Genomic DNA, 24,161 nt, shown 5'->3' on the forward strand with positions numbered 1-24,161 from the left:
TTAAATTAATGTGAAATGGGAGTTAGCACTCACTTGCCGTCTACGTAAGTGTAAGTGAATGTGTGAGCAAGGGGTCCTGTCAATCATTGGCCCATAGATTTTGATATCGGACTTTTTAAGTAGATTATTAGATTAAAAGAATTGCTACAGCCCATATTTGTATGTCAATAGGTCTACACATTTCAAACTCAAAATTCCATGCGGATGCTGCTAGATAAGGCAGAGATTAGCAATGCAGTTTAGCTAAAACATTACTGCAAAACCCCATATGCAATGCAAACGTGCCCCCTAGTGGCTGTGTGCGGTATATAGAATGACGTCAACACAACCTGACGAAGTTTGTGCACTTATTAATATGGCAGAAAAGGAATAATACGTTCCACAAAACTTCTCTCATTATGACCAAACACAAAGAAAGGTTTATTAGATATGACAATTAGTAATCATTCTAAATATAGTCACATTTTCAAATAAACAATACCATGATGGAACACGGAATGGTTGGTAAACAAAAAGGTTGCTTGTGTTAAATAGTTTTGGAGAAACCCCAAATAAGTAAGAGTAATTTTTCTGGAATTCTCTGAGAATCTCTCACTTTTGCAAGAAGACAATGTAACTTGTACATCTAACTCGATAAGTAAAAAAATAATTGCAATACAAATGCAGTTAGTCGTTTTTGCCTGGTCCTCCTTTTTTTTTTTTTTTATTCATAACAGCAAAACGCTAGCTGCCGCTCTGAAATATACCTTATAAAGAAACAATACCAACATTTACAAAATCATCAATATTTCAAAAAATAACAATATTTACAATTTTATGCAAAACCACTGTAAGGGGAAAAAAATGTTCCAGGGTAGGTCACAGTAGAAGGAAGCTTAACTTTAAATGTGCTTTGTTGCTTATTTGATCACAAGTATCTTCATGGCTACTTTTCATCAAACAGCCATCACCCATCACTTTTTACTGATTCTCCCGAGTAACCAGCAGGTAGCTGGAAGCCCCAGTTATTTACGTGCTATACGATGCCCCTTTGCCTCGTCTCAACCAGTCCCGCCACGGGGATTGGACCTTGTCCGGATTGGCATCGACACTCCAAGGGAAAGCGGCCCTGCTGGACTTGCAGAAGAATGACATTCCTTGCGAGGTGATTTTCTTTGGAGGGTGCTCCGACTGCTGCTGCGACCTCAGCTGCTGGTTGATGACGATCTGGATATCATCCTGAGAAATCAAGGAGATTAGTAAGTCTATTTTATCATGTAATTGTATTTCAAAGGGATATTTCAATTACTGTAAACAAGACAACACTGAAAACTACACAAAGGTGTGGCTAACATTGTGATAGTTGGTCAAAGCACTCAGCTAGGCTTCAAAATGTGAATCCACAAATCAGAGGCTAACATTTTATAATGTGATACCATTTATAAATTTTGACTTGGCAAAAAAAATGAGCCTGAAAGGTCACATGACACTTTCCATGCACATATAATAGGCTAATATTAAAACAAGTCTGCGATTGGTTGGCAACCAGTCCAGGGTGTCCCCCGCCTACTGCCCAGAGCCAGCTGAGATAGGCGCCAGCACCCCCCGCGACCCTTGTAAGGAATAAGCGGTCAAGAAAATGGATGGATGGATGGATAAAACAAGTGTGAAATGCCTAAATTGTAAATACATTATAATGTATTGCTTTTTCTTTTGTTACTGTCAATCCACGTTATGATGAATGTGTTGTTTAGTGCTTAAAAGTCCTGTCACTGATGGGTAAGGATAGCTAGCTAGCTAGCTAGCTAGCTAGCTAGATAGATTTTCTACTTTACTTTCTTTTTACACCACAGATTCAGATTTTTTTTTTTTTTTGGTCAGGGAAAAAAAAAGTCATCAGATATTAAACTACAGTATATGACACAGTTAGTGAGGTAACATCAGAATGATATTCACTTACCTTCAACTGTTGTATAAGTGGGATGACCACATACATTTACTGTATATAAAAACCTAGCTTATGACATGTTTGGCTATGAAAGCGCCATAAAAATAAAGATAAGTTCAGTGGTTTTTCATTATCTCTGTACACTCACACAGACCATCAAACAGACTGGGAAAGTTGCAATATAAATGCTGGGCCACAAGATGGCAATGTAGATAAACGCTATAAACACACACACACACAATACTATGAATCACCACCTTTCATAAGCTCCTGTAAGTCTTTTGAGTTTGACATGGCTAAGTCATGTGAATCTGTTCATCACAGTAGTATAAATGTAAATGTAAGAATCCAAAAGACCATTGCAAAGTGGAACAGTTCTCAGTGTAAAGAAAGCATGTCAGAACAGAAATGGACCCCTTACCTGCCAAGCCTCCAATTCCTGTGAAAGCTCCAGCTTACGTTGAATAGCGTCTAATAACTGGTTGTTCAGAGACATCATTTCGTTTTTACTCCGGACCAACTCAGCCTCCATCAGGGTTTTCCTGCAACAAATCAGGATGGATGTATTCAAGTACTTGTAAGTTCTTCAAGAGTACACTACAGTCTGCCACTCTATCAGTCTCACATAATGGCAAAGAAGGGAATCTGGAGCTGCATTTTAAAACAGTACATGCGAGCTACGTTAGGGATGTTCCTACAAAAGTGTGTCCCTGCCTTCGCCTCATGGTGTCAGGTTTCCCACTGGGTACTCGGGTAGATAGTGATTTACTTTTTTCAAGCATGTTGGTTTTTGACAGTGCGTATATAGATAGTATCTTGGGGCATTATACTTTTTAAGAACTTTTCAGGACAATCTGATTTAAGACCTCTAATTACTTAATTGGCAAGAGGAATGGGTGTCAAAGGCTCAATGTTATATCATAATAGTCTTAGATGTTGGGATGATACTTTTTGTACTGCATATGTATATAATAGCCATAATGGATTTTAGAGTGATTGCACACATTCTTCAATTTCTTTCGATGGCTGTCAAATGAAGATATAGCAATGTTGTCAAGTATGTTTGTGGCATTAGGAAGACCTGTGAACAGTTGATTAAAGAATTAACTGAGATCACATACTAGTAGGATAAGAAGGCTTTAGTTTGGGGAAAACTAATTTAGGACTTGTTAAGGATAAGCGGACACCCGTTACAAATATGATCGCTGGTTTTAAGAAGATTTAGAAATAAGCATGACTGACTTGGCAAAGGCTTCATCTCGGTCTCGGATGGCTTGTTGGACGACTTCAGCCTGCTCCTTGATGTTCTGCAGCTTCTGCCTCATTGCAGCATTCTCCTGCTGCAGCTGCAATTTCTGAACGGGGAGAAAAAAAAAACAGTTCAGTGCTTTATCAGTTTATTTGCTGTAATTTACTGTAAAAACTACCATAGATATAGACTGATATTACAAGTAGTTGTCAAGGACACCGGTAACCGATATTTGGAGCTGACATTCATTTTCACCATAGGGAAAAATAATAGTATCAAAATTTGAAAGAATACAAACTCCAGCTTTTAATAACGTATTTTGAATTTTTAAGCATATGTTTACATTCCCCTTCTGTGTGAAGCGTACAATTGTACTACGTGTCTATGACGTAGAGAAAGGATGAAATGAGAGCACCCAGATGAAACCTGTCATAAAGAGCCACTTGGGTCACAACCCTGCCCAGCTGCACGGCGTCACTTGATCTCTTCAACCATACGCTGCGCTCAAATTCCCACACTGATCACTCGTCCGGACAACAAAGCATGTTGCAGCTCCTGGAGCGTACAGGAAGAACCAAAAGATCGAATGGCAGCAAAACGTTTGTTCCAAACTTTCCCCCAAGAAGAGATTCTGACGTTTTGGTCTATTTGTATGCTTTCCCAGGAGGCAATAGACCAGGATGACATATTTAGTTACATGGATGACTGTTACAATACAAGTCATGTAGTTAATACATGCTCAACTGCATTCAAGGAAGGCTTAGAAAAGCATTTAACCTATCAGTTGTAATGATTAGCCAACATTCATAGGATGAACAGGACAAAGATACTTTGTACATATACTGACTGTAATGTCTTATTACATAAGACCGGAGTAACAAGAAAGTTGCTATGTCTACAGGTACACTCAGCTCACTTTGAAAAATTGTGATCTTATCTTTTTGAGACTTGTGTAATACTGACGGCAAAATGGAAACATTTACAACCAGACTGTGGTTGTCTTTGTTTTAAAGAAAAAAAGAAAAATACATTGTTTTAGAGTGCTGGTTTATTTATGACGTTCTGCCCCCCCCCCTATAAAACAAATTTTTTAATGGTCTAAGAGTATAAAACAAAAACTTAATCACTGTTGATACTCAACTGCAGAAACAATAAAAGCTTTAATGACAGAGGCATAACGTGAAGATAAGTTATGTTACAGATGCGCCTCAAGCATTTAATGTTTCACAAGTTAACGACTGTAAAACAAATAAAACACGAACCTTCAGTTCAGTGCAAGACTTGTTCATGAGAAGGGATTTTTCTGTGCTTCTTCATGAGGGGTTCAATTGTTTTTCTGTCCTTTTACAAGGAGCATAGGTCACTTTCATCTATGAAAAGTTGCTATAAAAGTATAATTAACCCTTTGACATATTAAGTAATACTTTGGCTGAAATCTGGTTTTAGAGAGTTTCCACTGTACCACAGGCAGCAGATGGGATATTAAATGTTATGGTTGTGTCACCTGTGCTCCAGAGGCCTGCGTTAGACTTTGGGCCACTGTCTTCAGTTGGTGCACAACGACCTTCAGATTCTCTTCTTGGTCTGTATCCACACAACATGGAGTGCTCATCTGGGCCAGTGGCCTCAGTAACTGAAGGATCAACCCCATTTCTTCTTTAAGCTAGATTTAAAGGGAGAAAAGGCACAATATGTTGACAGTCATTCTAAATGCATGTTGTCAGGTACATCTAAATTACAGTAGGCTACTATGCAAATTGTATCTTTATTGTTCTAGTTCATTTCAAATAGGGAAACGCATAAGCTGAATTCACTACATGGTTAGCTACATTACAAAGGATAAAAGTCACATTATGTTGACAGTGACACTGACAGTATTTCTTACAGTATATTCACAGGAGCATCTCATAAATTTGAATATTGTTAAAGACTTAATGTAGTTGAATAGATCAATTAAATTAAAAAAAGTGAAACTCATGGACTCATTATACGAAAAAAAATATTGTACTGATATTTGTTTCTAACAGCCAACGAAAACAAAAATTCAACCTCTCAAATTAAAAAAAATAAATAAAAATCCAAGAAACTAATTCACCATCTAAAAAAAATTTAATAATGCAAAAAAAAAAGCAATCTCCAAAAAATAGCAAAACAAGCTAATTAGGTAGAAACTAACATGAAAAAAATGTAAGTTCCTCTTACTTTTGAAATTTTAAAAGCCATCCTGAATGAACAGTTATAGGAACTGAACCACAGAAATAAAATATTTTTTTTATTGAGATGCTTATGCACCTGTATTTTATCAACATATTTACCCATGAGCAAAAAAAAATTGTCATTGGGTAAATTCTTTCGATGGTAAAGGGGCTGATGATTTGTTTTTCTAATAAATCTAATTCATCAATTAATCAAAAAACAATAAAGGCAACAACTTAATCAAATAAATAATGGTTAGTCTCAGCTCTAATTATAAATGTTATGCTAAGGCGGCAAACACGTGACATGCACATGAGCTGGAGGGTCCAGAGAAACCAGGAAACACTTCAACAATGTGGCTGACAAACAGGAAACCTATTGAATGACTCATAAGTGCAGTTAAATCACATTTTACTTACTGGTAAGGCACTGGCATTGGGCCAAAAGCTTGTAACCCCAAAATTGTCATTTTTCAGGAGACCCCAAAAACGGCATTGCATCATCAAAGACAGCAAGCCATTTTCAACATTTTGCTCAATTATTTGTGAAAATTACATCCACACTTGTCGACTGACCAAAAGTATATTTATGGGGAAAAACATGAAATTTGCCAAATTGTGACTTTAGAGGTTTTAGCACATACATTATCACTGTATTCTTCAGTATCCTTAAGGACATAATTAATAATAAACAAAAAAGACCTTTCAGGAACTATATTCATCAATCTCATGTACCTACAAAACAGGTGTTGTGATAGGCCCTCAACAGCCACCTCATTAGGAACAACTGCTAACATTAATATGATCCAATACAAGAGCTGCATCACTTCATACTGGAAGGTATTTTGAATGTGTTGGATAAGCGGTTCAGATGGATGGTAGCCTTATTTAGTACATGAGTGGAAAAATACTGGAATGTTAATAATCTGGATAAATTCCCCTCTCAACATAAAGAGAAATCATCTTTAATACTAGCAAGGTTTCAACATTTAATTCACCTGAGAGATTGTTTATGTACACAAGTAGTTTTGGCTACCAAGAAAGAAAATAACTCTTGAGTGGAAGTGACAAAAAGAGGCATGTTTCAATTGTTTTGACACTACATCTACAGCACTAGAGTTGTAAAGCAACACGATATGATAAGCCGATTGTTTCAAAATTTGAGTTCTTGATCTTCTGGTACCTCTTCTTTAGTGAATCCTAGGTCAGCCATGTCCAATTCAGAAAGCAGGGATGCATCGCCAAGGTTCTTGGATTCTTGAAGGGACACCTGTTCTTCGAGCTCCTCCACCTGTGCTTGAAGCTGCTGTGAGCGATCTCGCGCCACCTCCAGCTCCTGTAAAGCTCCAGCAAGCTGACAAAAAAAAAAAAAAAAAACAGCACGTGAGACCAAAATGACATGCTAACAACCGGAAACGTAATCAGCGACTATTTATTACCCTTTTAAAGGAACTGGGAATATACAATTGTTGTAAATAGAAAGCCAAGTTTCAGACAAATATAATTGGAAAAAAAAACACACAAACCAAAGATATTACAGGCAGCAACTACTGTTCACTTTGGTTGAGATGCCAGGAATGCAAAAGTGATGCAAGCTTGTAATAATATCCACTACAGCTCCTTTAAAGCAGTGAACATTTTTCTCAATTGAGATGTTTAAAGTCCTTTACTGACTGAATTTGACCACACATGCGTGCTTACCCGTTGGTTATGTTGTTGGTTGAGTTGGTCGTGCATAGCCAGACGTGCGTTCAAAGAGGCCAAATTGGCTCTCAGCTCAGCATTTTCCTGGAAAACCTTCTCCAAACGCTCCTCCAGTGCCTGTTCCCTTTGCGTGAGGCGCAACACCTGGACACATACCCACAAACATAATATCATCTTCTGAGATATTCCTAGATATGACCCTGCCCTGATAGTTATTTTTAGCACTAAGGATGCCATATTTCGTGTGATCGAGATTCTTTTAAATTGAAATCTGGAATGTTGTGATTTCCAACTTGAAAATACGCCCTAAGTAAGATGTAATTTATATTTTTACCTTGACCTATCACAACATCACATTTCATACATTTTCATGTTTGATAAGGAATCACACGATTTACAAATTGCATGAATCCAAGAGCTCCAATTTCATTCTAGATTATCTTTGTGAGTGAGTTTACTTAGAATGTTGAGTCCAGTGCTTTTTATAGGCCATTCATTGATGCACATTATTTTCTAAAAGAGTCTTCATTAAACCAATATTTCAATTACAGCTCATTTTTATTGTAATTTGGTCTCATATATAATGCTTGCTTACCTGCTCTCTCATGGCGCTGATCACCTCCTCATCCTGAGGCCTGTTGTGGTTTGTGCTTTTCTTCAGATCTTGTTTAAGCGTCTGCAGCTCGCTGGACATAACCCTCTCCACCTCCATTGCCTGTAAATAGTAGGCAATAATTACTGTAGGCAAAACCATGTAGAGTTTTTTTTTTCTTCTTCTTCTTTTCAATCTCGAACACAAATGCCTGGATGCAAAAAACAAACACAAAATGGAATTTGTTGTCTTTAGATCTAAAATCTGCTAGGGACGTGCTGTTTAATAGGCCACAATCAAAGTTATTCTGCTTTGAAATCTTGGAATAATATGTTGGTTTATTCTTCTCAGTGTCCAGGCCCTTCAACTATAAGACGATGTACATAAATGTAATACAATTTTATTTAAAATGAACATTAATGTATGTCTTTTTTCTTGCTCCTAGTGCATTGTATGTATGCTTGCATTCCACAACACAATAGAGACCTCATGTTGTTACCTGTGTTTAAGTTTACTACTACATGAAACATACTGATTTCTCTGTTGCAGGAACAAAAGAACAATACCTCTATGTTTAACCCTTGTGCCTTGGAATCAGTGACACCCTCTAAGAGTACATTTTAGCCAAATAAGTAATTCTACTTTGAGGTGTGATAACTAAGTCAATTTTTAACATTTTTTTTTATTTCAACCACTCAAAATGTTCATTGGCATCAGAACTATCCATACATATGAAGTTTTTTTTTTTTTTTATGTATTCCCCCCTCTTAGGACAATACAAGCCCAAAGAATGGACTATGAAGAAAACGAACTGTGCTGTATACATGTATAAAAAATAAATAAAAAATTAATACTTCATATAACATAATTAGAGCTTCGAATAAGGCAATAAGTTATAACAACAATTTTTTCAATGCATGCCAAATTTTTTGACAATGGCAATTTAACTCACAACACCCTCGAAGAGTACATTTTAGCCAAATAAGTAATTCTACTTTGAGGTGTGATAACTAAGTCATTTTTTAATATTTTTTTTTCTTTCAACCACCCAAAATGTTCATTGGCATCAAAACTATGCATAAATATAGTATATTTATTTATTATTATTATTTCCCCCCGCCATAGGACAACAGAAGCCAAATAATAGATTATGAAGAAAATTAACTGTGTTGTATATATGTATAATAAAGAAATACATTTGAATCTTTCATATGACATAGTTAGAGCATCAGGCAACACGGTAGCTTTGATAGAAAACTTTGGGGAAAAAAGTACTTTTTGTGGGGCTCCGGAGCGGCACCGGGACCCTCCGTGACTTTAGCCGCAAATTGTGTTTGATTTTCGGGTACAGGAAGGCCCGATTTACACCCCTGTATCCGGCGTCGCACTTCAACGAGCCACGTATCTCTTGTGCTCACGGTTCCAGATATGTGTCAGATATGTGTCATTTTCCCCGTAGGACGTACGGTTCCGGACAAATAACGGAAAGAAAAAGCTCCATTACACCGATCCGTCCGTTTACTTTACCCGGAAATCGTGCGTGTTTTTCGGATAAATTTACACCGCCTGTATCCAATTGTATCCGGCGAACGGAAGTCAACACAGCGACGAGCTACATACCGTTGGGAAGCTACACGGCCCCCGCGGCATTCCAGGACGTGCTCATATGTTCGTTTATGTTTATTTTGTAGAAGTACTTACTTGCCAACTTGCATATGCAGCTTTTTGTGTCTCCGATCGCCGTTCTTTTCCTTAGATCCAGGAAGCTCATGTCTCGTGCACGTTAGCCTCTTAGCACGTTAGCACGTTGTTGTGAATACAAACTAGCCGAATAAAAATCGAAGCTTAGCACTTTCACACGTAGAAATGCAACGGCCAGATAAGATAACCGACGAGGAATTCATCTCGACAACCGTTACATGTTACACTTCATAAGTTGCAAAAAAAACAACCGTTTTTTTTGTTTTGTCTTATCCCTTCTGCTTATTGTTTTCACCGATCCATGCTCCTTGCCATGTTTTGAAGAATGCACGAAGGGAAATACGTCACCTCCACGTTGCACGCACGTTTGGCCACAATGGCACGCCTGCCCCCTGCAGCCTTGGCAGAGCAAATGTCAATGCTCGGCTGTTCAAAATGGATGATCGAACTGTGCATGCGTGTGGAATATGCACGCTATTAATTCTGAAGTTCTGAAGTGAAGAAAGAGAAAAAAAAATTAAATAACAGCCTTCACACACTGAGGAAAACCGCTGTATCGCAACGACGCCCACCTCTAACAGTGGCTCATTTTGGGGACATAACAACGGCAAAGAGCATTGCCATTCGACCCCTCCCACTAGGGAACGTGCTTCCCACGTCCATGCAGACAAACAAACAGCATATCCCAACACGAAACATAAGTCAATAGCTCGCAATACCTTTTTCTGCACAAAAATATAAGTGGCGCGCGTGTACGCGCATCCACGAACACGCACGCGCGCCCACTAACGTGCACGCGCATCCACTAACATCCTGTCGAATGCACAATCAGTAAAAAGCACGAAGAAATAAGTCTGTGTGGAATATGGCGTGCTGGAATCAGTGCGGCGTTTGCAAGGAAAATCATTAATTGGCCTCTACCGCCACCTGGTGGATTTGGGGTGCGAAATCTTTCTCATGGCCATGGCACCGTCGAGGAATGTCCATAGAAGGATTTCATGCAGAAATCACGGAAATTGCAATAAAATACATGCAGTGTCCAATCGGTCCAAAAATGTCACTTATAATGTACATTAATGTTACGCGGTTGGCTAACGCCGATTCCAGGGATATTATAATAGTTATCTCCCTCATGCAATGACTGAGAAATGTTGGCACACTCGCATTTTGACGGTCCCCCAGTTTTCCAAAGCCGTGGCTCATTTTTTTTTTTTCCCCCTGCACAATCAACTCCCAATTTACATATTTGGCTAAGCAAATGGCACAAGGGTTAAAAAAAAAAAAAAAAAAAGTATTTAATTGGTTGGTATATGTCTAAAGATGGAGAAGTGGTGAGAAAAAAATGTTAAAGAGTGACAAATAAAACAACACAGAGAAGATAATGAGTATAATAGAAAAAGAAAAAAAATCAAATGAACACCTTTGTAGTGCTACTGTAGAAGGCCAAAGCCCAAATAAACACAACAACCTTTTGACCTCTCTTCAACACACTTTCTCCTTACTCAGTAGTTTGAAGGGTCGCTGTCAGATCCCATCATGGCCAAATAATACAAAACCTGAGAGTGCCATGCGGTCTCGACTGTTCAAATGTTGTACACCAGTAGGCTGAAAGGAGACAGCTAGAGTGTACGTGTCTGAAGGCACGGAAATAGGAAGCGAGATAGGCGCGAGTGTACGTGTGTAGTAAAATATAGCACAATAATGAACAAAAGCAAAAGCTAGCCCACACAATGAGGGAGATGAAGCCCGATTCCTGGAGATGCCTTAATTACCGGCTGGTCTCATCAACACAGACCCCTCTCACAATAGAGGCAGCGACCCGCTGAGAATAAGCAGACACAAGTGGAAGGAGAATGCTCCATTTGCTAGACACACAAAGACCGAGATGATATCCCCTCATATGGCCCCCCAGGCCATCGAAGGTCCACAAGAGGAGCTACAGTAAAGGGCAGAGGACAAGCCAAGCTCTAGCCAAGCCCCTCAGGGAAGGCACAAAATGGATGATTGGATGGTTTTCCCTCGGGATGGTGGGCTGTTTGCTTTTTGGATCCAGACAAAACAGTAAATGAATGATTTATACCTTTTATTTTTCTTTCTATGATGCTTGGTTGAAAATAGATTACTATACTGATGTTGACATATTTCTTTTTACCCTGTGTACCCTTCCACAAAAAAAAAAAAAAAAAAAAAAAAAAACATTTTGAACTTATAGTGTTTCTGGTTCGTTTATTGCAGCTTCACTCTATCGCGGATTTTCATTTATGAACTTTTGTGATATTTGTAACCCAGTTCTGGTTAAGGCAAGTCATTTTATGATTAAAAAAAAACAAAAAAAACAACTAACAGATATTAAGCCGGAGTTTCATCGTCAACATCCTCATGTGCTGCCATGCTGAGCTCGTATCCATTCACATTAATTTATGTAGCCTATAAGCAGCAGCTCAGTAGTTATTCTACATTTTACATTTTAAAAGTTACACTGATTAAGTGTAACAGAACCAAGACAAGAGCAATACAACCTTGACAGGGCAGAAAGTGGAGCAAACAATCGCGATTCAGACTATTCGTTTCTGTAACTGAATTATACTTATTCATCGGGGTGTTATTAAAAAAAAAAAATCTATTTTAGTGATTTCCAGAAAATGATGAGAAATAATTTCTTGTCTTCTCCTGCCTCACCACCAAGTAAGTCACAGTATCCAGGCAAATGATATGGGCCGTGTCGTTGGTGAATTTTAGTATATGCTGCTGGTAACTAGTGCCACAAATGGCCCCTGGGCCATACTTTAGACACCATTGCCCTAATTTAACTGTCCATTGAATATTTATTGTGCTTATGTGCCCTGCCAACTTAATAATCAAGCAAGTGTTCTAGAAATGGCTGCATTGTGTACTTATGCAATAAAGTTAATAATTTATTAGGGTAATTAAAAAAAAACAAATGGTCATTCATGTATGGTTCACCAGCAAAGACATCACAGTACAAACTTCAAATGAAACATAACTATGAGATTAGACTGCTCTAGTTTAGCTTAGTGTGCCAATATCAGAGTGTACTGTATGATGTTCTAATACTTCCTTTGCAAAGTCACCTAATATTCGTAACACCGTGAAAAAAAAAAATATATATATATCAATATTTTCATCTGGTCATTAAACAAATGTTTGTCTCAGGGCTATTTATTCATAATAATGCAATGTACATACAATATGCACTTTCTGAACCTAAGAATATAGAAAAAATTGAAAGTCCTTTTTGATAATCACTTGGAAATTATTTAAGCAAAAGCCAGCAAAGACAGGTGCATCCGAATATTAATTCTGACGGCTTCTCATGTTGCCGCAGGTAAAATAATTAAGAGAACCGTAAATAAAACTGTGGGTAAACTCCCTCCCGTATCTTACTCATACTCAACACTTGAGCAACTATCTAAAGTCACTGTTGCACTACGTGACATTTTCACGCAAACATTTCCTCAACAGTGTAAAGCTTTCCTGCTCACATCTGTTTTGCTGCTCTCTCTACACAAGCAACACAAATCCACTCAAGTGGTCCACACAAAACAAAAATGTAAACAACAAAAGGTTCAGAAAGTTGTTTGGCTGATTATTTCGCCATTGTAACACTTCAGGCCAATATATTTGATACAGTTGTGTTTAACTGAGTGGCCTGAAAAAAGTTCTGATCTCAACTCAAATGAACACTTGTAGAAAAGCTTTGGCATACTTATGTGTTACATACCAACACAATCAAAACACCTAACACAAATTTGCTTTATGCTGTTAATATGAAATTGTTTTGCCCCACTGTACACACAAAATTACTACACTGACTACTCAGTACTCACCAAATGCCCAGCAGAAGCACCTAACACCAAGTCAGGTAAAGATATGTCATTCGACATTAAGACTTCTCTCTACACTTTCTCTATCCTTTCACTTTTACAACATAGCTGAAGCCAAAGAAAACAGTTCCTCCACTTCCTTTGCTTACAACAGCCTAGGTTTTTATCTAAACTGGCTTTTTCCTGCACTTCAAGGGTCTCTGGACTCCACAGCAAGTCCTTGGATGGAAAGACATATTCACACTCTGTTATTTTGTGGACCTTGACACATGGGAGGAGAGTGTTGTTTTGGATTCTTTTTTAACTGAGCGGGAACTAAATAGCTGCTCTTTTTCTCCTTCACAAGGAAATTCTCTTTAAACAGAAGTTGTGATCACAACAATTGTACATCTACACTTGAACTATTTTACACTTCCTTAAGATCACAAAGTCTAATCAGCTTGTTCGTATATCAGGTAGATAAGAAGTCCTTAAATACGTCACTGTTTTGATTATACTCGCAGTAAACACTGCTTCCTTAACTCCTAACTATTAATGTTTGACTGACCACAAATGATGACTCAGCTGTATACCGCCGAGGATAATTTTCCATTAGGTCATATGATTGCATGAGAAACAAAGATACCTAAACAGCAACACTGTGTACCAAAATGAGCTACAGTAATGTATAAAGTCTTGCCAAAACACACATATACTGTATGGGGATGTTCAGTATCACTTTTTTTCAGACCAATACAAGTACAAGTACTCAAACGAGTAGTCACCAATGCTAGGTATCGATACCACTCGTACTTTTGATACATAAAACTTCCCCCAAAATACAATGACTGATCATTTTAAATGAATATGGCTGTTTTCTATTCTTCTAAATTCTAGTTTCTTGTTCCTGATTGTAAGATTACCACAAGAGGCCGGGTGAACTGACATTGGCTACCTGGTATCAGTACTCACCCAGTCCTACTCTATACACAACCTCAGGTCTGTAATTCAATATTATTTTACTTGCCAGTATTTTCAATTGTTCACTTGGTCTGTAAAGTTTTCTCTTCTTTTTTTGTGCATTTCATTGGTTTGAAAAAGCACAAAACTTTGTGAAGTGTTTTGGAATAAAGTATAACATGGCAGATGGCACCAATCCAAACAAAAGTGTAACTGCCTCCTGTATGTTTCCTGATATTGTATTGGATCTGGTTAATACCTGGATAGGAGACCACTTGTGAATAACAGATTTACCTGTACATTGTTTTTTTTAACTGCAAAATAATAAATAAATAAATAAATAAATAAATAAATGTGATGCTTCACCTATAGAGTTCAGAAACTACTTATATGCTCCTTAATTTAAAATAAATAATTGCTCAATCATGTGTGCATCTAAAAAGGTGCGTAATTTGGGATTGATCAGTAAGATAAATACATTTTTGATGACTCATTCACCTAGTATCTTGCTCAAGGATATTAGACCTGGCCTGGTCGAAACCACAACCTCAGAGTTGCAAGATAACCACTCTACACTGAGACTAGCCGCCCCAAACTTGGTGGAAGATTCAGCAATTCTGGGGCATCAAAATATTATTGTTATATTTTTTTTAATTGTAATCAAATCTGCTATCGAAGCTAATGAGCTATGAGAAGTTGAGATCCTTCCACACATATCTGTTATGGTACAAGTTTCATAGCATTATTCTGCATTAAAACAGCCAACCTGTATCCCACTAAAATAGAGTGAGTGTTTAATCTGTCTGCTGTTTAAATAAAAACACACATCACTTTACTTTCTTTGTGAGACTAAGAGCACAAAAACTGAGGCTGTGTGTGTGACCTTGTGTATCAGGCTGATACCAGAGAGGTTTATAAAGAACACAGTGTCAAAGTGTGAGGTGCACTGGGTCAGTGCTTGTCTTATCTGCTTTGGAGCTTGAGTCTGTTGTTCTTATAGACACAAGCCAATTATTCTCACACACAGCCAGACCTCGGTGTGTGGGGTTGGGGTGGTGGGGGTGTTTGGACTCACAGCATTGAGTTTTTCCTTCAGTTGTCGTGTGTTCTCACTGTAATCCATCCGAGCTTGTCCCTTGTTCTTCTCAGCCTGGCACAAGGCCTGAGTGAGTCGCTGCACCTGAGCAGTCAACTCCCTCGCATCCCTCTCCAGGTCGCCCACCTGACTGTCCCACTGAGACTGGCAGTTTTGCAGCTTCAAGCGTAGCTCATGATTGCTCTGTTCCAGCTCCTGATGGGGTGAGCGATACAAACAACACATGAATCATAAACATGAAGACTCGTTTTTAAATGCACAAAAAAAACAGCACGTCCTGATTCACTGAAATGAATTTGATTCATCGTTCTAGCCCAAAAAAGTGATTTACACTTTACAAGCAAATACAAAAACAAGCAGTAGCCTACTCGAATTCAATTATGTGAATGCCAAATATCTCTCACGAGTTCAGAGGACAGACCAATAGACAGATAATATTGTTGAGGTTGCAATAAAATGTTCCTCATTTTAAATATATTTTTGCCCCACTCGAGTAGCGCAAACACTTATGCCTACATAAATAAACATGCAGCATTAGAAAACAAAACACAAGGCGTTTCGCTTTTGTATCTACTATACATGTGTCGTGATGGCACAGTGTTCCGACTTTTCAATGTTAAAAAAAAAAAAAAGAGATCACTTATCACTGAAAATGCTAAGTGCACAGTTTGTTTTATCTACAATTGTGCCCACTCGTAAACATCATTTCAGTTGGGAGTTCCGTTAATATATAGACCAATTTTAACATATTGGATAACCGGCCGAATAAAAAATAAAAATAAATAAATAAAATGTGCGGATTCACGTTAACTGTAGTGATACGTTTTCAGCTTGCAAGAGCGCTTAACTTGTATTTCCCACCCACTACGCTCCAAAACCATAACACTCTAAACACTCGTATTTAATTCTAAAAATTCTTACCTCTAGCTTATCTGCGTACTTCTCATGCAGTTTGTCGCTCTGTTCTTTGAGTTGACGGTTTTCCAGCAGCAACGCGTTCCCCAGCTGGGCAGCCAAAATAACCTCTTCCTCCTTTTGTTTTAAAGCGACCACAAGCTGACCGGGGTCTTGGTAATCGACTATTTCCTCCTCACCGTAGTCGATGAAGAAGTCCTCCTCCAGGCCCATTTGCTTGGCCGAGAAGCCCCAATCGCATGACCGATTCATGACTCAGTAGTAGTGTTATTGCTTAGTCCGAAGTAGTGTTTGATGAACGCACGCGAAAAAGGATGACATGGTGTGCGTTGTGTTGTGCTCCATGACACCTGACTGCGTGTGGTGTGCTGTACTTATGTGGGGCAGGGAGGGTGTGGGGGGGACGCGTGTCAACTGCAGCTGTCTGTGTCCGCAGGGCGTCGGCTTGTATCACCTGGCAACGGTTGGCGTCCTTTCAAGCCGCACAATACAATAATTAAATCAACAAGCTCCATTTTGAGCATCAACCATGATTTAACAATCTATTATCCTATCTATCGTTGCATCCTAGGTTTTCCCACCAACAGCAATAATAATAATAATAATAACATTCATTGCAATAATAGGACAGACAGCACAGTGACAAGCGGTTAACACGTCTGTCTCACAGTCGACAGGTCCTAGGTTCGAATCTCCCCTCAGGCAGGCAATTGTGGTGTTAAAATGTTTTCTCTTTGTCTTGACAACAGAGGGGGAAAAAATGGTAAAAAATTGTCCAACTTTTTGCCTCTTTTATTTGTAGGGGTGTGTTTGAACATTATCTAGTTGTAATGTGTAATGGGTTGGCCTTTTTTTTTTTAGATTATTTTTTTTTGGACCATTTATTGATCATTTTATTACAGCTAATATTGGCTGATTAAGTCGTTCAGACACTAATAATACCATCAGGTAATTCGAGCGAATTTGTCATTTGTGTATCAAACTTGTAGCCCTTTGAAATAATCAGTAACCTACTGAAGAAGCTGTCTCAGCTTCAAAAAGGTTGCTGACCCCTGCTGTAGAAAATAACGACAATAACAATATTACTATTATTATTATTATTATTATTATTATTATTAATAATAATAATAATAATAATAATAATAATAATAATAATAATAATAATAATAATAATAATAATTAGAACAAGAAGTAAAAGATTACTCAATTACAACAAATGTGTCTTATTTCCAATCCTGCCTCAGTGTGTCCACCAACAAGTAGTCACAAAGTCTTTCCCCACACAATCAAGGCTGCCAAGTGGAGGAGAGCGTCTGCTTGCATTGTAGGCTTGTTGCCAAGGTCAGAGGTCGACCCGTGGAGCATTTTATTGAGACGGGGGCAATATCAGGGGAATAAAAGGCAGCGCATCCTGACGCATGGCACAGCTTTGTTGTCTCTGGGATTAAAGCGTTAGCACATATGGCAGTGAGGTCTCAGCAGGGAGTGAGCTAACACACGCTGTAAAGTGCATCACGGCGCCTTATGCTGCCATTGTCTTAGCTGTGTTGTGTCTGATGTGTATTAATAGTGTTTTCTGGTGGAAAGCATCCATCTAGAGTTCCCATTAATTTTTTGTAGTCAACAGGTTATATAGTGCAAGACAAACAACTTTCCACAATGTACAGTTAACCTATAACATGTGTGTTAATTCACACATTATTCTCAGTGTAAACTCACAAAAGCTCGGGGTGAACATGTATGCAAACTCCATACAGTTAGGCCTGAGACAAGATTCAAATCCTTTTGACACTGCTTGAGGCAAACTGTGTTACCCTTTAAGAATTTCAATAATGGTGACAGGCGATTCAAGCTTTATCTTTGTTCTATATTTTTAATCAACATAAATACAATGAGGCGGCACGGTGAATGAGTGGTTAGCACGTCCGCCTCCCAGTTCTGTGTACTCCGGTTCGAGTCCAGGCTCTGGCCTTCCTGGGTGGAGTTTGCATGTTCTCCGCATGCCTGTGTGGGTCTTCTCCGGGTACTCTGGTCTCCTCCCACATTCCAAAGACATGCATGGCAGGTTAATTGAGCGCTCCGAATTGTCCCTAGGTGTGCTTGTGAGTGTGAATGGTTTGTTTGTCTCTGTGTGCCCTGCGATTGGCTGGCAACTAGTTCAAAGCCAGCTGAGATAGGCTCCAGCACCCCCCGCAACCCTTGTGCGGAATAAGCGGTCAAGAAAATGAATGGAGGGATAATTAATGCTCATGAAAAAAAAACAATGTAAGTATGGAGAGAACATGCAAACTCTACAAAGGAAGGCTTGAGACAAGATTTGAACACCAAACCTCAGTGAGGCAAATAAATTAACCACTTCCACCTTTCTGTGGATGAAAACATAATTATTTCAATTTAACACATCTATTGGGTGGCACGTGGATGACTGGTTAGCACGTCCGCTCATATATCTAATTTATTCTAACTGATCAGCATTAAAACAAGGAAAGCTTGTGGAAAAGTGGAAAAATAAATACAAATAAAATAAGATCACATTTTTGGTTTGCTCACTACAAAAATATGGGCATTTTACGACATAAAATAGTTCAAAAAGATACGAACGGCGGCGTAACTGTATTAGAGGTCGTCTTAACACTACTCAGTTCACTCTCCGGCCAGCAGGTGGCAATCTGCACCCGAGTTCTTATTCATGACAGGAAGTGTTCAAAGTAAACGTCGTTCAGGGCGGAGCATGCGTGAAACAAGCCTGCAAGTGAAGGAGTCAGTTCTCAACTTGCAACAAACAGTGTCAGTAAAAATGGAAAGGAGTATCGGGATCATTTCTGTCATCAAAGCGTTTGGGTAAGTAATATTTAACTGCAGTTGCAGTTGCACTGTTTTCTGAGCGGTCACGAATCTCCACACGCTTGGTTTTGATGTGTTTGATTTCTCCGCAGGTACAGGGGTTGCTGTTTGTCGAGGTGTGCGTGTGATGAACTCCCATGCCCACTGTTAAACTGGCTTACATCCCAGCTGAAGTGTCTGTGCCCGGAACTCCAGGGTATGAATAGTACAGTACAATACAATGAAACATTAATTTCTACCCACTCTTTAATGCACTAATCAGCAAGTGTTTCTCAAACCTTTAACCCCAAGTACTGGAACATTATGCACAGTTTGAACGTTAATAATAATAATAATAATAGTAATAATAATAATAATAATAACAAAAAAGTACTCAAATAATGATTACATGAATTGCACATAAAAGGCGAAGAAAGTTTCACATAAATATATGTTTTAAAACAGTTATAAAAAGATGACTTGAAAAATTTACTATACTTTAGCCACTGTTGAACATTATTTTGCATACAAATGATGAGTGGATAATAAATGATTGCCATATTACTGCAAATGGTCCCTCATTGTACTTTAAATTTTTAATTTGTCAACTTCAAAATGTGCTCAATAAAAATGTGTTAACTGCAGACTCAGGTGGAAGAGGCAGCGTCTTGCTAGTGAGAGAGCTGAAAAACATCCTGTCCGACATGCACTCTCCCCTCACTGGGCTGACCTCAGAGATGCTGGAGCCTTCTGTCCTGTACAAAATCACTGGTGAGGCTTAATTTGTGTAAGGTATTAGCAGCTGTTGGCAATATGTGTAGGTTTTTGAAGATATTATTCCCCCAAAGCCTCACTGATATCTAAAACCTCTACAATGTTTCTTGAAACCCTGCAGAGTTCCTTGTGTCAGAATTGCAAGCAGCACACATAATCAAGTTTAAAGAGCTGCATTCTGGGGATAAATCTGTCAGAGAAGAGGTCGCAAAAGAGCAGAGAGTAGAGGAAATGACCGTGTTTTGCCTGGAACATGAGGACAATGATGCAACCAATAATCGAAGAACAGCTGAGATACAGGCAGAGTGGATATTACTGCTTCATGCGCTTAACATGGATACATCCTCTCAATATCCTGATGTCTTTCATGAGGTGAGCTGGTTAACAGACAGGCTTTACGTGAGCCATTACAGACTGCAACGATAAGTAAAGTTACGTTACGTAATATGCAGGTGGAGTCAAGGATTGCTCGTCTTCCCGGTGAAGCAATGACAAAGCCTCTTTTACACACCATCCTCAGTACAGAGCAGTGGGTATGGTGTTTTGAAATTCTGCAGTTTTCCCTCTTAACTACAGGAAATTTACTCTGTAATTGAACTTGTATTTCTAATTTTGCTTAATCTCTTTATCCCTTAGAGGCAGTTGGAAAAGATCAATCGAGTTCTGTCTGATGACTATGGCTGTCGACAGCAAATGATGATTAAACGCTTTCAGGTTTCACTTGAGTCATTTGCATGGGGAGAAAAACAGAAGGTAGGAATGTCTAAGCACAACTTAAGAATGACAGTGGTAACATCAATTTATGATTGGCTGGAATTTTGATTATTAGTTTTTTTTAGATAAGGGCTGTTACTCGGCCATTTTTTTTGTCTTCATTTTTTTTTTTTTTTTTTTTTGTCTCCAATACCCGTGCAGATGACAATAATTAATCTTTCTATCATATAACAGTATCGCTTGTTCATACACAGGAGCGTAGTGAAGCAGTTGCCACAGTCCCTCCCCTTGCATCCATCGGAGTTTCGTCCAGAGTGTCCCTCCCACTTCTACTGGCTACCAGAGAAGATCAGTCCTGTATTGAGCCAATCAAAGCTGGAACTGCAACAGTTATCTACAAGGTAGAACAGTAAACTGCTATTAAGTCTGCTTTTTTTTTCATTGTAAATGAAACTCGTGGGCTGATAATTCTTCTTTGGTGTCTACTGTCTAGAAAATGATGGGCCATGTACCGGACAGAGGAGGGCGACCAGGGGAACTTGAGGCACCTATGCCTCTCTGGGCAGAAAGAAGATCGGGACATGGTGGCGGACGCCGTCAATGGCATAAAAATCCAAATAAAAGAAGGAAGGGGAAAAGGGATTAGCATGCACCACTCTTGTGCTTTACTGATGATTTTTTTTTTTATGGGATAAAAAAGAAGAAGTAATTGTTTATAGTTAATTTGAAGTTATGGAATGTAACTTGTACTGTATTGTCTTTTTTTCCCCTTTTAACCTGGCTGTCATTTCCTCTAGTGTGCAGGTGTATGACACGATATGCTTTGTAATCTGGGGTATAAAAAGGGATGGAAATTAATTTTGTATTCTATTTTCAAACTCACAGAATTAAAGTTGAATCAATATGTTGACTTTTTCATGTCATTTATCAACAGTTATCAAATATCATATTTACAAATGTGTGCTTAACTTGCATGGTGAATTAGTTACAAAACAAAAACAACATATATTAGCAAAACTTGGAGCATGTAATAATGAGAAGTCGTGACGAAAGTGACCGTCGTGTCCAACATACCGGAAGTTACCCGGGATATAAATGATGTAACACAGGAAGTTCCAGAACAGTTAAAGGTCGCTAGATAAAAGCGTTAGCCGAAGACGAGTGCCGAAATTACACAAGCTCTTCCACAGTCAACAAATTTTAAAGAAATAAGTTGTGTGTTTTGTCACAATGCCAAGAGGAAGCAGAAGCAGAACATCGAGGATGTCTCCTCCAGCAAGGTAATATCTAAATGTTGCGGATAGGAATTGATAAGGAACGTGACGACAGTTGCTAGCTTGTGTCCTTCTCGCACTGCATGTTGGACTGAGCCAGCAAAAGAAAATGACTTAAAACACGAAGTGGTGCAATATTGACTCCGAGTAGTTTAAGATTTACAGTTTTGTAAATACTACTAGTCTATTGTGTATGTGATGCGGTACGCTTGGTCAAATTGACTGTTTCATCAAGGTCACTTTGTTCAGACTACAACCAAATAGTGACGCACTTTAAATAATTGACCATAATGAAGCCTTCACATGTAACCTTTTTTTCTTTCCTTCTCGTGGTTCAAGAAAACTAAACGCGTAATAGGGATTGTAGGTTGTACTGCATATGATGCCTGGTAAAGAAAGTTACTACTAATCCATTAATGAATCCATTGTGCAATCATGCTTCACTGTATTATCTAGTTTAACCTCACAATAATAGTATGTAACGGCTGTTTAAAAACTGAGCCCATATGTCAAAATGACCAAGTTTAGTTGTTTTGTATCTGTAAATTTTCTTCTTCATGTTTGTTTTTTGTTTCAAAAACTCCCTTGGTGATTTAAAAACCTGTTATGGTGCCCTTTTTTGACCTTGTCTATCAATTCCTTCACAGCCGGGCGCCGCCACCACCACCACCTTCGCGCGCACCTGTACCAATGCATGCACCTCCGGCCGCTGTGGCGGCTCCAGCTGCAGCACCCAGGCAGCCCGGTATGTTTGCCCAGATGGCGACAACCGCTGCCGGGGTAGCGGTGGGTTCTGCGGTCGGGCATACTCTCGGCCATGCGATGACTGGCGCCTTCAGTGGGGGTAGCTCAGAGCCTGCCCGCCCTGATGTTACATACCAGGTTTGTAAACATCACTTTATCCAGTCATATATTAACTAAAAGTCAGTTTCTTGTTTAGGAGATATAGTCTTGCTTTAGGTCTGCTTTAAATGGGGAGCTGTGTAATTAATTGTTGGGTAAATGTCATATATTACAAGAGAAACTTAAGCCCAAACTTTTATATTTATTTTATTATCGCAAGTAATTCGCTAAATTGTGAAAATATCTGTGCTGTACATCATGTGAAATTGGATAAATGCTCTTGAATGATGTAATTTTCTGCATCGTGTATCTTAGGAGCCTCACCAGGCCCAGCCATACCAGATGCAGTCCCCTTACCAGCAGCAGAATACCCCGCAACAAGCCTGTTCATATGAGCTCAAACAGTTCATTGACTGTGCTCAATCCCAAAGCGATCTTAAACTCTGCGAGGGCTTCAGCGAGGTGCTCAAACAGTGCAAGTTTGCTAATGGTAAGTATGGATTGCATAAATCTGACGGAAACACCTTAATGCAAATGTTTTTGGCCATGACTGTCTTAAGTATTGGTAGAAGTTTTCAGGTGCACACTGTTTTGTATATTTTCATAAGTATTATATCATGGCTGTTTGGTCAAGTCCTCATCTGATGTAATTGACGCCGTTCAAGTCCGCAAATTTGAGTAGGTTAAGTATCTGAAAACTGTTTTTCTTCATCCAACAGGTCTATCTTGAATCATATCCAGAAACCTTGAAGAAGAGGAGAGCATACAGTAGACTCAGCATTGCCGGACAACGTGATCAAATTAACAAGAGACCTGACAATTGTACTTTTATTTAGCAGTTTATCTCCCGTCAATATAAATCCATTAAATCATTAGGAGACTGCTGAAATGCTTGTGGTCATATGTCAATAGATACATACATATATATATTGCTGTTTTGAGTTTGTTTTGGTTGCATTTCATTATTACCTGTGGTAGATATTCTCTTCAATTCTAGAACATCACACAATGTACTACTTGGAAGAATGTGCTGCTTGAAATCAAAACATTAAAGCAATTGGATCATGAAGACAAAAACAAGATTGCAGCAGTTTCTCTGTCATAGTTATATATTCCAGTTTTGTCTTCTTTTTTTTTTTTAACTTCTTACAGTGACCCCACCGCCGCACCCCAACAGGTCATGATTTTAACAGGAGAGTACCACACTGACAATTTTTCCTATGCGGTGTATACAAAGAACACAACACCTACTGTGAAATGTACGGTAAAAAGGCTCTGTTCTGCACTTGCAAGATACACTGGCATTTTGAGGCTCAAGCCTTCCTGGAGTGAAATGTGCTTCCCTATTCTCAGTCACAGGTCCTCTAATATGATCATCAAGACGCAAGAGTTGCCAAGAATACTTTTGATAGTTAGGTATGACTTTGACTTTGACTTTGACTTTGAATGGTGATGCAAGTCCAATTGAACAACATTCCGAAGGGGCTGAAACATGCTATGGCGCTACGCTCTTTCACTACAACGGTTGTAAGTGGCTCAGAAAATTGTTGGATGGGTGCTCCTGGGTAGC

The 24,161-nt window shown here is 38.8% G+C and overlaps 3 protein-coding genes across 3 annotated transcripts; 2 read left to right on the forward strand and 1 right to left on the reverse strand.

Moving 5' to 3' along the window:
• Positions 1-396: 396 nt before the first annotated feature.
• LOC144033159 (BICD family-like cargo adapter 1) lies at positions 397-16,560 on the reverse strand. The gene is made up of 9 exons (XM_077541041.1): positions 16,170-16,560; positions 15,228-15,443; positions 7,671-7,790; positions 7,073-7,219; positions 6,555-6,725; positions 4,681-4,839; positions 3,170-3,282; positions 2,349-2,469; positions 397-1,218 (listed from the first exon to the last, which is right to left on the reverse strand). The coding sequence occupies exons 1-9, from the start codon at positions 16,413-16,415 to the stop codon at positions 1,009-1,011; spliced, it is 1,503 nt and encodes a 500-aa protein (XP_077397167.1). The 5' UTR covers positions 16,416-16,560; the 3' UTR covers positions 397-1,008.
• Positions 16,561-18,840: 2,280 nt separating this feature from the next.
• Positions 18,841-21,384, forward strand: LOC144033325 (protein FAM98B). The gene is made up of 8 exons (XM_077541372.1): positions 18,841-19,004; positions 19,100-19,203; positions 19,632-19,757; positions 19,882-20,132; positions 20,213-20,293; positions 20,397-20,513; positions 20,729-20,875; positions 20,968-21,384. The coding sequence occupies exons 1-8, from the start codon at positions 18,853-18,855 to the stop codon at positions 21,118-21,120; spliced, it is 1,131 nt and encodes a 376-aa protein (XP_077397498.1). The 5' UTR covers positions 18,841-18,852; the 3' UTR covers positions 21,121-21,384.
• Positions 21,385-21,571: 187 nt separating this feature from the next.
• On the forward strand, positions 21,572-23,480 carry chchd2 (coiled-coil-helix-coiled-coil-helix domain containing 2). The gene is made up of 4 exons (XM_077542110.1): positions 21,572-21,754; positions 22,396-22,630; positions 22,907-23,081; positions 23,311-23,480. Exons 1-4 carry the CDS (start codon positions 21,705-21,707, stop codon positions 23,319-23,321), a joined length of 471 nt encoding a protein of 156 aa, XP_077398236.1. The 5' UTR covers positions 21,572-21,704; the 3' UTR covers positions 23,322-23,480.
• Positions 23,481-24,161: the final 681 nt, after the last annotated feature.

Source organism: Festucalex cinctus, chromosome 13, assembly GCF_051991245.1.
Source record: "Festucalex cinctus isolate MCC-2025b chromosome 13, RoL_Fcin_1.0, whole genome shotgun sequence".
In the NCBI taxonomy this organism is placed as follows: Eukaryota; Metazoa; Chordata; class Actinopteri; order Syngnathiformes; family Syngnathidae; genus Festucalex; species Festucalex cinctus.

What these genes read in the sequence shown, in the direction of transcription:
- LOC144033159 (XM_077541041.1), bottom strand. Translation starts at nt 16,415, where the DNA reads ATGAATCGGTCATGCGATTGGGGCTTCTCGGCCAAGCAAATGGGCCTG. An exon ending in TGAAGGAAAAACTCAATGCT is followed by an intron (nt 7,791 to 15,227) that starts GTGAGTCCAAAC and finishes TACTATTTACAG; the next exon opens with GCAATGGAGGTGGAGAGGGT. An exon ending in TCAGCGCCATGAGAGAGCAG is followed by an intron (nt 7,220 to 7,670) that starts GTAAGCAAGCAT and finishes GTATGTGTCCAG; the next exon opens with GTGTTGCGCCTCACGCAAAG.
- LOC144033325 (XM_077541372.1), top strand. Translation starts at nt 18,853, where the DNA reads ATGACAGGAAGTGTTCAAAGTAAACGTCGTTCAGGGCGGAGCATGCGT. An exon ending in ATCCTGATGTCTTTCATGAG is followed by an intron (nt 20,133 to 20,212) that starts GTGAGCTGGTTA and finishes CGTAATATGCAG; the next exon opens with GTGGAGTCAAGGATTGCTCG. An exon ending in TCCTCAGTACAGAGCAGTGG is followed by an intron (nt 20,294 to 20,396) that starts GTATGGTGTTTT and finishes TTTATCCCTTAG; the next exon opens with AGGCAGTTGGAAAAGATCAA.
- chchd2 (XM_077542110.1), top strand. Translation starts at nt 21,705, where the DNA reads ATGCCAAGAGGAAGCAGAAGCAGAACATCGAGGATGTCTCCTCCAGCA. An exon ending in AGGATGTCTCCTCCAGCAAG is followed by an intron (nt 21,755 to 22,395) that starts GTAATATCTAAA and finishes ATTCCTTCACAG; the next exon opens with CCGGGCGCCGCCACCACCAC. An exon ending in GCCCTGATGTTACATACCAG is followed by an intron (nt 22,631 to 22,906) that starts GTTTGTAAACAT and finishes CGTGTATCTTAG; the next exon opens with GAGCCTCACCAGGCCCAGCC.